Raw genomic sequence first — 14,612 nt, forward strand, 5'->3', positions numbered from 1 at the left:
CAGGGAGGGAGCTGCAGCCCTATATAGGAAAAAGGGCAGTAAGAGAACACCTAGCTACTTTAAATTAATTCAAATCTCCAGGGCCTGATGAGCAGCACCTGAGAGTATTAAAGGATCTTGTGGATGTAATCTCAAGTCTCTGTGTATAATTTTTGAGGATTCTTGGAAGAATAGGTGAGGTCCCTACAGACTGGAGACGGGCAAATGTTGTCCCAATCTTCAAAAAGGAAGAGAAAGACCACCAACTTGACATCTCAGGAAAGGTCTTGGATCAGATAAGAGTTGGTCTATGAGCACTTAGAAAAGTATGCTGTGATTACAAAGACGCAACAGGAGTTTCACAATAAACAAGTCATAACGGACAAATCTCGTTTCTTTCTTTCTTTTTTTTGATAGCTACAGGCTTGGTGGATCAGGGGAATGTTGTGGAAATAGTGTATCTTGATTTCAGTAAGGCTTTTGGCAAGCTGGAATGTGTGCAGAGGAGGACAACCACTGATGATCAAGGGCCTGGAAACCAAGTCTTATGTGCAACAGTTGATAGAATTGGTTATGTTAAGCCTGGTAAAGAGGAGACTGAGGAGATATCATAGTCATCTTGGAGCATATATACAGGGTTTTCTCCTGCTCTAGAAGCTAGGACTCAGACCAATGGTTTCAAGTTATAAGAAAAGTGATTCCAGCGTAACACCAGGAAGAACTTTCTGACATTATGAGCTGTTCGACAATAGAACAGTCTCCCTTGGGAGGTTGTGGACTCGCCTTCCTTGGCAGTTTTTAAGCAGAGGTTGGATGGCCTTCTGTCAAGTATGAGCTAGTTGAGACTCCTGCATTGCAGGAGGTTGGAATGAATGACCCTCAGGGTCCCTTCCAACTCTACAATTCTATGAATCTATACTCAACTACAGTACATTCTGCTGATCAGAAGATTTTAATTCTATGCAACTTCTCTCTAGTCTACAGTACTCATGTCCATCGTTTTTATTACAAGGGCACTCAATTTAGGATCCAACAGCATCAGCATAATTCTCCACCCCAGAGCATATGTGGATTTGCCTCAATAGCTATTGTAATAGGTAATCAATATAAGAACATACATTTTAAAGTGGGTGGGTGGGTAACCAATGAATAATTCCAGGCATTTCTCTAGCAACAATACCACCTAATCCAGAAATTAAAGGTTTTGTTGTTGTTGAAGCAGCACTTGAAAATCCAGGGTTTGGGAGATAACTTCACTAGTTTTGAACAACAGCTGCTGCTCTCTCATGCCAATTTTTACAGCTTTCTGGTTTGTAGGCACTTAGCTTGTTGAATGTACTGGTCATCCATATAAGCAGCAGAATTCCATGAGAAAACTAGTGTCTGGGATTGGCTAAAGAGACTACTAGGCAATAAAAACATTCCCATATATTGAACATTATAACTGTTGCAAGAAAAGTTCAAGAGGCTTGTCTTCCACTAAATTAACCCCACTTCCACTGACTATGACAAATACCATTCTGACATATCTGTAAAGCTGGCAGAACAGCTTCCCTTCCCATACCTTTGCAGTAGTCAGGCTGCTATCAGAAAAAGCAGGAAGAAAAATAAGATGTATTTTAGCAAAAACCAGTATAATTAGAACAAAAATGAATTCAATAGCAAACCAATATGTACAGTGACAGATTTTCCCAAGGGAAATGGATAACCTATACACACCTACAGTATGATTTGTTCATTCCTCATTCTTATGCTCTGTTCTAAAAGTATGAAAGGAACCAAATATAGAAATCAACATTACGGGGGGAGGGGGGGAATGTTTAAACGTGAACAAGGTTTTGCTTTACCAGGTTAAACTAATAATCAGTGTTGATAGTTTCCCCCCCCCCCCAAGTTACAGTTCTCGTCTCTAAACATGATGCACCTATTTTAAAGACTGTAGCTGGATATATTTATATATATATATATTTCAGTTAAAATAAGAGACAGGTACCTATTGTAACTTGCTTTCCTGAGGCAATTTGTTTTTGTTTGTTTTTAATACATAGGCATTTATCAAAATATTTGCAAGACAATTCATTTCAACGGCCGTAAAGTCACAAAAGTGCATAAAAGCCTGAAGGCAGTCCGAGAGAACTTCAGCAGAACAGTCTTTCATTAGGATGGTAGAAGAGTATAAGCATTCACCGCAGTTAAGTGTTGATCTTGTGAGAAGAGATCTTCCTAAGATTCTCTGGTAAATACAGCAATAGTTCAAAAGTAGCAAAATGCTGTTTTAAAAGCATTGGAGCAGATCAAGAAAAATGAATCATAGACACAACAGTTAAGAGCAGGTATGACGACACGGGATATTGGTTCCCCCGCCCCTCCTCCCCAGCTATTTTGCAGTGTTGACGTTGACTAAGTTTACCGAAATGAACCAGACAAAAAGATATGTACTGTAGTCCTGCTTGCAGCAACCACCTCCTGCTTCAGTACAGATAGAAGCCTGTTATATAATCCCACTTTTTGGTAAAAGGCAATACAATGATTTTTAGAGTTGAAGACAGAAGCTCAGATAGTCAAACATTCATGTAGAAGCAAGCATTATTAGGTGTAATAAAGAAAAAGTAGCAATCTATACTTCCAAGACTTCTGCAATAAAACATTTTTCTAGTCACCCAGCAAAGAATACCAAACCCAAATACTGAACGACACACATTGAAGCACCAAGATTGTGGTGCTACATTTATGGGTGTTTTTCTTTAAAAAAAAAAAAAAAACCACAACCCATTGCCAATTAAACGAAAGCTCTGATGTTTCCGTATCCAGCCAGGATTAAAAGCTTATTTCTCCTTTCCCTTCCACTCAAATGCTGTTCTAGAGAGAATTCATTTGCTGAACAAGGCAGGTTGGTAAAAATCCTACAGCAATAGTTCTTCATTAATGAGATATAAAATCAAAGCATGAAGCTGAAAAATATAGTGGGAGCAGGAGAAAGGGCAGTGACGGGTAAATCTAAGGGTTTCCAAGTTGATGGTGCTCATCTGTGAAAAGAAACAATCATTTCTGAAACAGGCTAGCATTATTCAGTCAACGGCAAGCCTCAATAATTTGAAGATAAACTGTTAGTTGCCCAAGATTAACATGTTTTTCCAGCTCCTATAATTGCCGTTGTAAGACACGAGAAAACAAAACAGCATCTGAGGTGTTGGGAAGGCAATCATGATTTTGCAATGTTAATTGCACCCTGGTTGCCTCTTCCCAATACTGAATGCTCATTTCACTGCATTACCAAGAGCAAATGGCCCAGATTCTACTCAGATTTTGGTGGCACACAGAGGTAGAAAGCTGAATAACTCCCAAACTGGGTTGAAAATGTGCTACTATAAACTTATCTTGAGTAGAAACAATTGGAAAACAGCATTTCAGAATTCAGATGAAAGGGAGATTGTAGTGGAAAAAGCAAGAACATGAACACCACAAAAATAAAAGTTTCATAAGGAACCCTTTTCCACCACTATTCTGCCTTCTTAGGTGACTATAACCTATGGCTTTTTAAATGTCATCTTCCTCTTTATCATGGGATATTTCAATTTACTCTGATATGCAGTGGGGTTGAGGGACTCTTACGCAATTTCAGAACTGTCATTCCAATTTTTTTGTTTAGTCGAGACCAGGCTGAGAACTAAAGGGTTTCATGTTCTACTTCAGTCTTATGGTGAATTATGTTTAAATGTACAAAATGTACAGTGCAATAAGTCCCATTTAATTCAATGGAGCTCACTTCTAGGGTGTGTAGGATTGCAACCTTCATGACCTACATCTTACAGAAACTCAGGATCTTTAGCATTATGGCATTAAATTGTGTTCTGCTTCATGAAAAAACATATGATTTTGCATATTTGCCAAATTTTGCATAGCATGAAAGTCCAAAAAGAACATGTTCTACTTAGAGGACTTCTCAAAATAGTGAAGAAACTCAAGTTACAGAGATGACTCCCCAAATACCAGCTGGCCAACTCAACAAAATGCATACCCTTCCAAACAGCTCAGTCAGGAAAAGCAAGTTTCTCTGAGTTAGCAATGATTTCAGATGGCGCTTTTGCACAAATAAGCAATTTCTGGCGTAAAAGTAGTTCACTATTTCCAAATTAAATATCATCCTCGATTTTGCCCTATTGCAAGACTGGAAAAACCCTACCACACTACTACAACCAATTTTACAATTATTATACAAATGTGGACTATTAGTGTGAAACATTGCTTTGTTTGTATGTTTCTGTGATTACAGGGCTTTCTTTCAGTTTACATTGTAGTCAATTAACTGTCAAATAGTAGAAGTTATAGTTAGCATATGGAGCTACATTCTAAGCACTTCACAATAATATACAATTGTTTAATTGCTTGACAAGCATTATACCCAGTATTTGAGAATACAAGAATAACTTTCACAGAGGACAGAACTGCTATTAGAATTTAGGGTTCTTTTTCACTGAAATGTAAACTCACTTACCGCCCCCCGCCGCTATATTTCATTTCAACAATAATTTGTGAGAATACATTTTGCTAGGAGGTATGCCTTTAAAACTTATGAACTTAGATTACAATTTTTCCGGATTTTTAGCTCTGTTGAGACCATTAAATATCTATCCACAATTTTAATATACCGGTATTTGTTTTATGTACAAAAAAAACAAAACTCTTCAAGAACCAGACGGAAGAACAAATTAGAATTCCTGTTAAGTTCTTTTGGCTATAAATATGCTAACACTTCTATTGACTCCCATGATGATTTCAAAGTTAACTTCCCCATGCTCAAATCCTCTAGTTTACTCTAGATGTATTAAACTGTGTCAGTCAGATTCATATGCTTTGAACAATCTAGCAATTAGTAGGGTGGAGTTTTAAAAAGCTATCCCCCAAGAGTAATGAATGTTTTGGAAAGCCTGACTTTAACCTTGGGGCGGGGGAAGGACTGGCATGCTTATCATGAGAACAGACATCCCATGGAAGCATCCAAGCACCACATTCGATATTTTTATATGTTAGAATTATACAACTGTGGCTTGCATAACAGATTCTTGCGTAAATCCAATTTTTAAAGCGTTTGCTATAATTTCTCACTGTGTGCCAAAACAAAGTGCTCTTACGTTAATGAACAAATTTCTTTTTTTAAAAAAAGCCACATGGCTTAAATTAACAGCCAACTGAAATGCGTTATTATTTTTTATTGACTTCCATGAGTTTTGTTTGTGCCCCCACTAATAGAAGTACACATTATCTCATTAAAATTGCTTTCTTTTAAAGACATGGACATAGTCAAGTAATAAAAGAGCTCCCCAGTGTGCTGAAGGTGCATATGCACCAAGTCAGGTTTCCAGAGCTACTATAAATCTCTGAAATTGTTAAAATGCTAACATTCAGAAGCTGGAGATACGTACTGTGACATCTGGAAACATGTCGGATGGGGAAAGACAAGACTGAATGTCATTTATACTTTTAAAAAAATACAAAAAACAGAAAAGATAGTCAGCCTTCTTAGATATTACTAACAGTTACAAAAATTTCAGGTAAAAATGTACTGGACAGTGTCCCTTTAATATAACATACATTTAAAATGAGGAAGAAAAGTTTAAGATTACAAATAATCCACGACAACTCTTACTTTTAGAACCAGTCTGCCAAGCATTGTTGTTCACAAGTTCCATTCATTTTGCACTGGCATGTACAGACGCCCATAGCACATGCCCTGGGGGGGGAAATGGGAGGCTGCAAAGCAGCTGTGTTTGGTAGATCTTTCCCCAAGCCAGCCAGGAAGGTAGAATTCTTGGGCAAGTTTCACTATTGCCTTGCAAGTATTATACACTTTAAAAGGAATCTTGCAGACCCGCTTATTCTCAAAGCTTCTAGAGATAACCCTCTTATCTCAAATTTCCAGAATTTAAGAGGTTCACATGGCACCAATTTTAATCACTAGTTATATAAACTAGATCAGTTATACACAATAACTGAAAAATGCAATTGAGTTACACCCCCCATTTGCTATGTAGTTGCCATCTGTGACACCTAGGCTACACATTTGCCTATTTTGCTAACCGTGAACAGCCTTCAGCACAACCGGTCATGTTTTGAAAGCTGTTGTTTTAGGAAACCCCCCCCCCCCCGAATTATCAAATCATTTAAAAGGACACACTCAGAATCTGTCATAATTAGAGTGAGAATGGCTTTGGTGGAGCCACAGGAACTAAATTTTCAAACAAACAGGCACCAAAGAAATTTCCTCATTCTACAAGACAACACTAACACGAGCTTAGAAACAGGTGAAACAATATTAACCGAGAAGGAAGAGACTTGGGCTCAGTTCAGATGTCACAGCCAAACCATGGTCCTGAAACAAGTGGTTTTTAGTTTGGATAAAACGTATGGCTAGTAGAAACCATCATTTGCACCGTTCAGCCACCACTGCAAAATACGGCATATTGGAACATGGGGGGAATGCATAAGTCTGCGAGAGGAGAAGGAAATGCATGAGCCCAGGGTGTGTTCTTGAAGGCAAAGCCATGGTTTAGTAGCGGTATCTCAACTGAGCCCAACTCTAGTATTTCAGAACTTATCTTATTCAAGGAAACAACTTGCTCCTGCCTGTCTTCATTCTATGAAAAGGTTTTGCAGAAACAGTGACAAACCCCTCTCTTGATTTCTGGGTTCATGGCTTACCAAGAAGGAATTAAAGAAGTTATGTTTTGGACCCTTAAAAAATTCCACAACATGTGTGCGCATGTGTGTGTGCATGTATACACTCACACACCAGGTAGTGTGATTAAATTTTGAGGTGAACAGCTCAAGGGTGGCAAAAATTGAAAACATGATGCTTATACAGAGGCGAGTGTTTTATACATCCCCATATAAAATGTAAAAAATTACTACTTGGAAATATCCAATAGGGGGGGGGGAAATCTTGCAGGGGATGAAGCACAAGGCCTTGGAGACAAGTTATCCCCTTCCTTCATCAAAACAGTTCGTTTTAACCAGCAGCATATGCATTAACATTGGTTTAGTTTGGCTTGCAACTATTCAGAAATTCCCTGCTTCCATATTCTTGAGTTACTGCCACTTTGTTCCCATGGCAACCTCCTATTTGGTGGGTGCAGGATGAAACCATAAAGATAATCTTACATTTTTTTAAAGTGCCAACACATTAAATGAGTGGGATCAGAGCAGCAGAAGGCAAGCACCGCGGAATCTGACAGTGGTGGCAAGACATCAGACCACAGTTCAGTATTCTGAATCTTGAAGATCAAACGTTCACGGCTTATGGCTATACGAGTTTGACACTCGTGGAGTCTAGCCATCAAATCTAATGCCCCAACATAAAAAATAGTTTGTAGAAATTAATAATTTACACCATTTGAAACATTATTGCTTCAACAAATTCAGTCTAGTTCAGTCTAAAAATACACTGTAGTTGTGTACAACCTGGGCATGAATCAATAGATATTGAGAGTAAAATTACACATGAACTTCTCTCTTTACACTCACACGGACATAATACTCTCAAACACAGGAGGGCTGCAAACAGGTACAATGGCAACTTAATGCCAACATTCTAAAACAGTTCTGAAGACCCAAACTTGCCTTAGATTTCTCACCTAACTTACATCAGCTATTTTTATTTTTATTATTATTATTATTTCTTTTAAATTAAGGCAATGAGATGGCTACAGTTCCTAAAGTTCATTTCAGGGGAAACAAAAATATACACCTTTCTTCTTTCTGAACTTTAGGGCAGCAGCATATAATGTAGAAACTTGTATTACACAAACATGCAACGCCAGGTTGATGTAAAAAAACAAACGGGGGGAAAAACAAACCCCAAAAACAAGGAAGGCCCCCCCCAAACCCTAAATCCACATTAAAAAATATCATTTGGTGTTTTCTCTTCTTCTTCTTCTTCTTCTTCTTCTTCTTCTTCTTCTTCTTCTTCTTCTTCTTCTTCTTCTTCACTTAATTATACACACAGTTTTCAGACAGGGAAAATAAAGCTTAAAATTGTTTTACAGTTCTGTATGTGTCTAAATCACACACTAAAAGGGTTTATAGTAACAGCAACAAAATTAGCAATCTGAATCGTCACTATTTGAGGCCATTTGGGAAAAGGCACTGGTTCTTATTTTGACTGTGCCCACATCTGTATGCACTTGTGGAATTCTTTTCTCTCTCTCTCTCTCTCTCTCTCTCTCTCTCTCTCTTTTTTGAAGATTTCAGTTTTTCTGTTTATTCTGTACAACATAAAAAGGTATGACAGACTGTGGCTAACAGACATTAGCAGAAGCTGATTTTAGAGTTGACATCTCCTATTCCACTGCACTATAAAAAAAACTTCCAGGCTCTCTAAAATCTTGGATGGCTGCAAAAAACCCAGAAACAGGCATTAAAATTAAGTCAGCTTTCAGCATTTTTCAGTGCATTTTGCAGAAAGGGTCAAGGTTAGGCATACAGTTCTGGTGTTTATTTTACACAGAGGAGACCACCGACATTTGACATAAAGTCTTCTAAACTTTTGAGGAAGGCCATCTTCTGCTTACGGTCCAAAGTTGGTGGAGTGCTGCTTGCGGTAAGCTTGTTGAAGGCATCTGCTAATCGCTGGTAAATTATAGGATCTTGTTGACTTGTTAACAACGTTTCAACTAATTCAGAATATTCCGCCTGTGAAGAAGAGAGTCTTTGTTACACGATAGAACACTGTAACTGATGTCCTTTTCATTTCATTATATATCATTTCCCAGTAAGCTTTAACCTTACGACAAGACCACCACATATGATAAAAGAACCTTCTTTAAAGGATGTTTAAAATAAACTTTGTAAAAAAAAAAACAACAACACCCCAGAATCTTTTCTTTTGGGAATTATAGGGACAGAACTACCTACAATGTACAGGAACTTATTAATGTATGCTACTACAGCAGCTAGAATGTTAAAAATGGAAAGAAGCAGAAGTCCCAGCAAAGGAAGAATGGATACAAAAAGTTATGGAATACGCAGAAATGGTGAAACTTACCAGAAGAATAAGAAATCAAGATAACAAACTTTTTATAAAACAATGGTAATGGTTTCTTGAATATTTACAGATAAATTGTAAACAGGATTATTGTAATAACCTGCAGTTTTATAAGAGTATATATTTAAAGAAGATGAATAAATGAGCAAATTAAGTTAATTTGGATATGCAGAGGATACTAAAAATAAATTTAAGGAACTGCAGAAAGAGGGGGAAGGAAGTCAAGTTTTGAAATGTTAAAATTAGTAAAATGTATAAACTTGAAAAGTACAAATAAAATTTGAAAAACTGGGGAAAAAACATTGTAATTGATGAAGTATCAGCACTTATATTGTGTAATTCCAAGGATTTCACATAGATCCTAGGAGTATTAGTAACAGCCATTTGAGGTAGGTCAATATTTAATTATTGCAGATCTGGGATATTTGTGTGTGTGTGTGTGTGTGTGTGTGTGTGTGTGTGTGTGTGTGTTTGTGTGCATGCCAAGGCTTAGGAAGAGGGTCGTGTCTCAGTCCACCAGGTGAATTTAAGACTGAGGGTAAGGTGTGACTGACTTCCACGCATGCAAGAGGGAGCTTCAACCTCCCAGACACCTTTTACTTCTTCATACATGCACAGGCCTCTTAAGATTCCTATCCATTATTAGAATTATTCTGCATGGAAATTAGGTGCTGAACATTACTGGTGAAAATAAATGTAGGATCCAAAGTTATTTATTGTTAACTTCCTAGAGGTAGTTTATTCTCGACTCTTGACGTAAGCTGCTTGACATTTTGAGAACTATCCCAGCTGTGATCATTGGAAGTGAAGAGAATAATAAAAACAGAGACGCTCATACCTGATGCAAACATACTAGCGTGTAAAACGCTTCACCCGCTGCAGCTGTCATTTCTGTATTGTGCTTTTGCAGTACCAGCATGTCAAAAACCATCTAAATTGTAACAAAATGAAGCAACTTAATAACCTTGAAATCAGTTTTGTATACATGTTGACAGCTGAAAATCAGAACCTGTACTATAGAAGTCACGAGACGTCATAGCTATTCAAGACAGCCGCAATAAATAAACTTTAAAATTGCACACAGATCTGTGAGGTGGAGGAAGGGAGCTGTTGAAATCAGCTTCTATGAATGATTCAATGCATATTCATTGAACTACTCCTTTTATTTATTTTTATTCTGCCCTTCATATAACTATCCCAGAGAGTTTTACAATAAAACTGGCTCCTTGAATAGACATGACCGCTTTCTTGTTTGGTTGCAAACATTATTCTAGATTAAATATCAGAAGAATTAATATTACATAGTGTGTATCCTAGCTAGCAGGACTAGTGGTCATGGATGATGGGAGCTGTAGTCCAATGGCAGCTGGAGACCCAACTTTGAAAAACAATGCCTTAGCAGAAGTGTTGTGCAAGGCAACTCCCAATCCAGTTTTTGCACATGATCTCATTAAAACTTCTGCACAAGCTCATTTTAAGAACTTGGCATGGCTCACCACAGTTTATAGCTCACACCTTGTATTCTCCTTATTTGCCATTGCTTCTACTGCAGTACAACCTTTGATACATTGCGATACTGCACTGCGAAGCATGTGCCAGTGTGGCAATAGTTTGAGGAACGGCACTAACACACTTTCTCCTTCCACTCATGTTTCTTTGGATTCCAGTTTCAGTTCACTTCTGATTCAGAACATGGATACTGACTTTGCTTTCTAGGGAAATAAAATGAATAGGTCCATGCCTGCAACTCACAAGACAGTTAAGGTACGGAACACTCCTCTTACTTTAAGAAAGTGCCTTGTTGCTAAAAAGAGGGATGAATCGGTCTCCTGTGCTTTTGCACACTGTTCTGCTAACGGTGTCAGAGCTTCCAAGCAGAGCTGGCAAACGTCCGAACTCATTCTGATTAATCGAAGTCAAGGAATCAAAAAACATTTGCTACCAAAAACAGGAACGTGGCATCAGGAAAATATTAACAATCAGACCTTGTAACTCGCCGACTAGCTTTAAAGAACACAAGACCATCATAGAGAAATTTGTTAAAAAAATGTCACCATTCTCCTACAGGCATGAGACCAGACTTAAAGTGGACCAACTGAAATCAAAGGGAGAAGTTATGACAACTAACTTAAGTCAGCTTGATTTCAACAGGTCCACTCTAAGAGTGATTATACAGTGGTACCTCGGGTTAAGAACTTAATTCGTTCTGGAGGTCTGTTCTTAACTTGAAACTGTTCTTAACCTGAGGTACCACTTTAGCTAATGGGGCCTCCCGCTGCTGCCGCACGATTTCTGTTCTCATCCTGAAGGAAAGTTCTTAACCCGAGGTACTATTTCTGGGTTAGCAGAGTGTGTAACCAGAAGCATCTGTTTCCAGAAAAGGTTTCTTAATCAATTTTTCTCATGGCTCAACTCAAATGCAATTAAAGAAAGGGAAGAGAGAGTTTAGCGCTCAAACATGTACATGTAAGGGGGTCAGTAGACACATCGGCTAAAGGCAAAGGGAGGCACACAAGTTCACCAAAAGGATACGATGTCATCCCTAATTCTAAGGAATACATAAGGCTTTTAAACAAGTCTTCTGGAAGCTGTGGAATTTTCTCAGGGAATATTTCACAAATAAAAGTAATTAGTTTGTAGTACTGATTACACAGCGACGGAAACTATAGGAAGGAATAGAGAAATCTTCATTATTTAGGCTTCTTAAAATACAAACCTGTATTCTAACACCAAATTATAAACACCAGATTAGTCAAAAACAAAATACTATAGATGTCTTCAGTTTATACATAGTCCAAATCCTGCAGGCTAGTTCCAAATTGTTAATTCAAAACACACAGATGACGCTAAGAAAATTAATTTTAAAAACTATGGTTTAAGAATAAAAATTGCCGAATGGCAGGTAGAAGTCAATTCGATGTAAAAATATTCATTTGCATTTACAGTGGTGCGTTGGAAGCTGAACGCCTTGGCTCCCGAACAAATTGGCTCCCGAATGATTGCAACCCAGAAGTGAGTGTTCCGGTTTCCGAACCATTTTTGGAAGCCAAACATCCAGCGTGGCTTCCGATTGGCTGCAGGACGCTCCTGCAGCCAATCAGAAGCCGCACTTTGGTTTTCAAATAGTTCCAGGAGTCGAACAGACTCCTGGAACACATTTTGTTCGAGAACCAAGGTATGACTGTATATCCAACATTTCCTCCAATGAATTCAAGGTGGTGTACACAGCCCCCACCCCCTCATTTTAATTTAAAGGCATTTCTGAAAAATTACAACTAGCTTCACCAAGCCAGTCCACTGAAACTCTGGGTGGACAGAACTACCACTGGTGGGCTTCCCAGCAGCTCCAGTCTGTAGTAGGCCCCAAATGGGGTGTTCTGAAGGGGTGGTAAGAGGCTGAGGCAGCTGAATGTTGAGCTTGCCCCATTGGCATTGGTCCAAATCAAAGCCTGATTGCTGTGCCAGTTCCAGGCTGCCTAGAAAAATTTGATTGTTCTGAAATCCTCAGGCTAACATACACACGTACATATGCTATACAAAGCTCAGAAAAAGGAGTAAGTTTCCAGGACTGGGTTGGCATTCCTACCCAGGAACACAAGCGCAGGCAGTAGTGGGAAATGTAGTGTTGTATTTAATGGCTTGGTGTATCTAGACTTGTGGGCTAAAAGTTTTCAGTTGCCTTGTAAATCACCACCCTCTCTGCAATGTTGCATTCAACTGTACTTACTTTTAGCAAGTCTTGGGACATTAAAGGCAGAATTAGATTCACCCCATATAAGACAACGTCGGCCGCTGACACAGATCTATTTGTTGCTTGCCCAGGCTCATGTCCCCTAAATACTTCATCTAAAAGGAGAGGGGGATACAACAGCACATCTGAAATATGCCTCATTAAGACAAATACACATTCCCTTCCTGACAAGTCTGATATATAATGAGCACACACTCTGCTTACAAATTATTATGCAGAAGCAACTGGAGTTCACAACAGGCATTCTAGTAAGTCCATCTTGAACTTGACTCCAGCCACTGTAGCTGGTCTTAATTTTCTTTTCAGAGGCACTAAGAAGCACAATGTTGCATACATACCAGTTCTGCATGTTCTGTGTCCACGACTTGGTACAGATGTATTTTTAAAGACTCACTGTACGCAATGATGCAAAGAATAAATTGTGTAAAGTTACAGATGGTGGATCAGATTCTTCTTTGGACTCCACAATGGACAAAAGGAATCTGAAACCCAACTAGGAAAGGAAGGAAGGCAACTCTAAAATAGAGAGCTGCCATCAATTCCAGCAAGGGGGGTATTGAGCAATCCTCTGCATCACAGACTTAAGTTTGTGAGTTTCAAAAAAACTGTATTTACTCTTCAATTTAAAGTTGTCTAGAAATAGATGCTTCAAATATATTTCAGAGCAAGTGCCTCCTAATAATTTAGCTATAAACCTACCTTGTGGTACAATGAATCTCTTTAGTTCAAAGTAGAGTAAGTACAAAATCTAGGCATTACATAAATTAGCCATGACAGTTTTATGTAAAGTTCAGCATTATGAAGTTAAAATCTATCTCTAGGAAAGCTCAATGTAGCATCTCATATAACCTTTAATTATCTACTCGGAAAGACTTTCAAACCTTACAGATATAAACCAGGATTTACACATGTGTATGGTCCAAAGGGAGTCAGAGACAATCCTGGATGTGTTATGTACAACTTTATGATACACATGTTTTCAGCACCTGTGCTTACACATAGTGATGTGAGGTGAGAATATTCTCTGGAGAATATTCTCCACAAACTGTAAATTCTAATGTAAGAACCAGTTTTACAACCCACATTTAAAAATCTAGTAAATAACAAGTCAAGCTGTGATATTGCCAGTGTAAGTAATGAAAAATGATTTTTTTTGATCCAGTTACATTACTGGGCATTGTGTCATTCACCATTGGCAGTTCTGAAATGTGAGCTACACAAAACAAAGAATGTGAATTCACTGCATTGCCCCATTGAATAAAAGTATCTGTACAGTTTTTCGTTGCCATCTGAACAAGTTTAACCATGAATAAACATGCATATTAACTAATTATATCATTTTCAATGCATTAAAATGAATATTCTCCTGTTTTAAATGAAAACTCCCCAATATTCTCATTAATCGAGAATATAAATTCACTACTTACACTTACACATAACACTTCCATTTAAGAGATTCACACCCTGCCTTCCAGTTTATCAGCATTCCAAGTTGACTTCCAAAATTACACAATATTAAAGCATGAAACTAAGTTTGTTCATATCCAAGCAGGTGGTTCATACTGAAGAAGGAATGGGGAACACACTGGCCTCCGGGAGCTGCCATTTATGTTGAGAGTTCAACAACATCTAAGGGCCACAGGTTCCCCACCTGAGATCATGCATAGGCAAACTCGGCCCTCCAGATGTTTTGGGACTACAACTCCCATCATCCCTAGCTAACAGGACCAGTGGTCAGGGATGATGGGAATTGTAGTCTCAAAACATCTGGAGGGCCGAGTTTGTCTATGCCTGCTTTGGATACTCAAAATGCCAAGAGGCAAAGTGCCTTTTAGGTGTGAA

The 14,612-nt window shown here is 38.3% G+C and overlaps 1 protein-coding gene across 1 annotated transcript in view; it reads right to left on the reverse strand.

Moving 5' to 3' along the window:
* Positions 1-8,185: 8,185 nt before the first annotated feature.
* The window catches only part of XPO4 (exportin 4), a 60,919-nt gene continuing 54,492 nt past the window's right edge, over positions 8,186-14,612 (reverse strand). The window contains exons 19-23 of the mRNA XM_033146305.1: positions 12,747-12,865; positions 11,552-11,682; positions 10,804-10,921; positions 9,858-9,950; positions 8,186-8,667 (exon numbers count right to left, since the gene is read on the reverse strand). Coding sequence (XP_033002196.1) covers positions 8,470-8,667; positions 9,858-9,950; positions 10,804-10,921; positions 11,552-11,682; positions 12,747-12,865 — 659 coding nt within the window. The 3' untranslated portion in view covers positions 8,186-8,469. The remainder of the gene's footprint in view (positions 8,668-9,857; positions 9,951-10,803; positions 10,922-11,551; positions 11,683-12,746; positions 12,866-14,612) is intronic.

Source organism: Lacerta agilis, chromosome 4, assembly GCF_009819535.1.
Source record: "Lacerta agilis isolate rLacAgi1 chromosome 4, rLacAgi1.pri, whole genome shotgun sequence".
Taxonomy (NCBI): Eukaryota; Metazoa; Chordata; class Lepidosauria; order Squamata; family Lacertidae; genus Lacerta; species Lacerta agilis.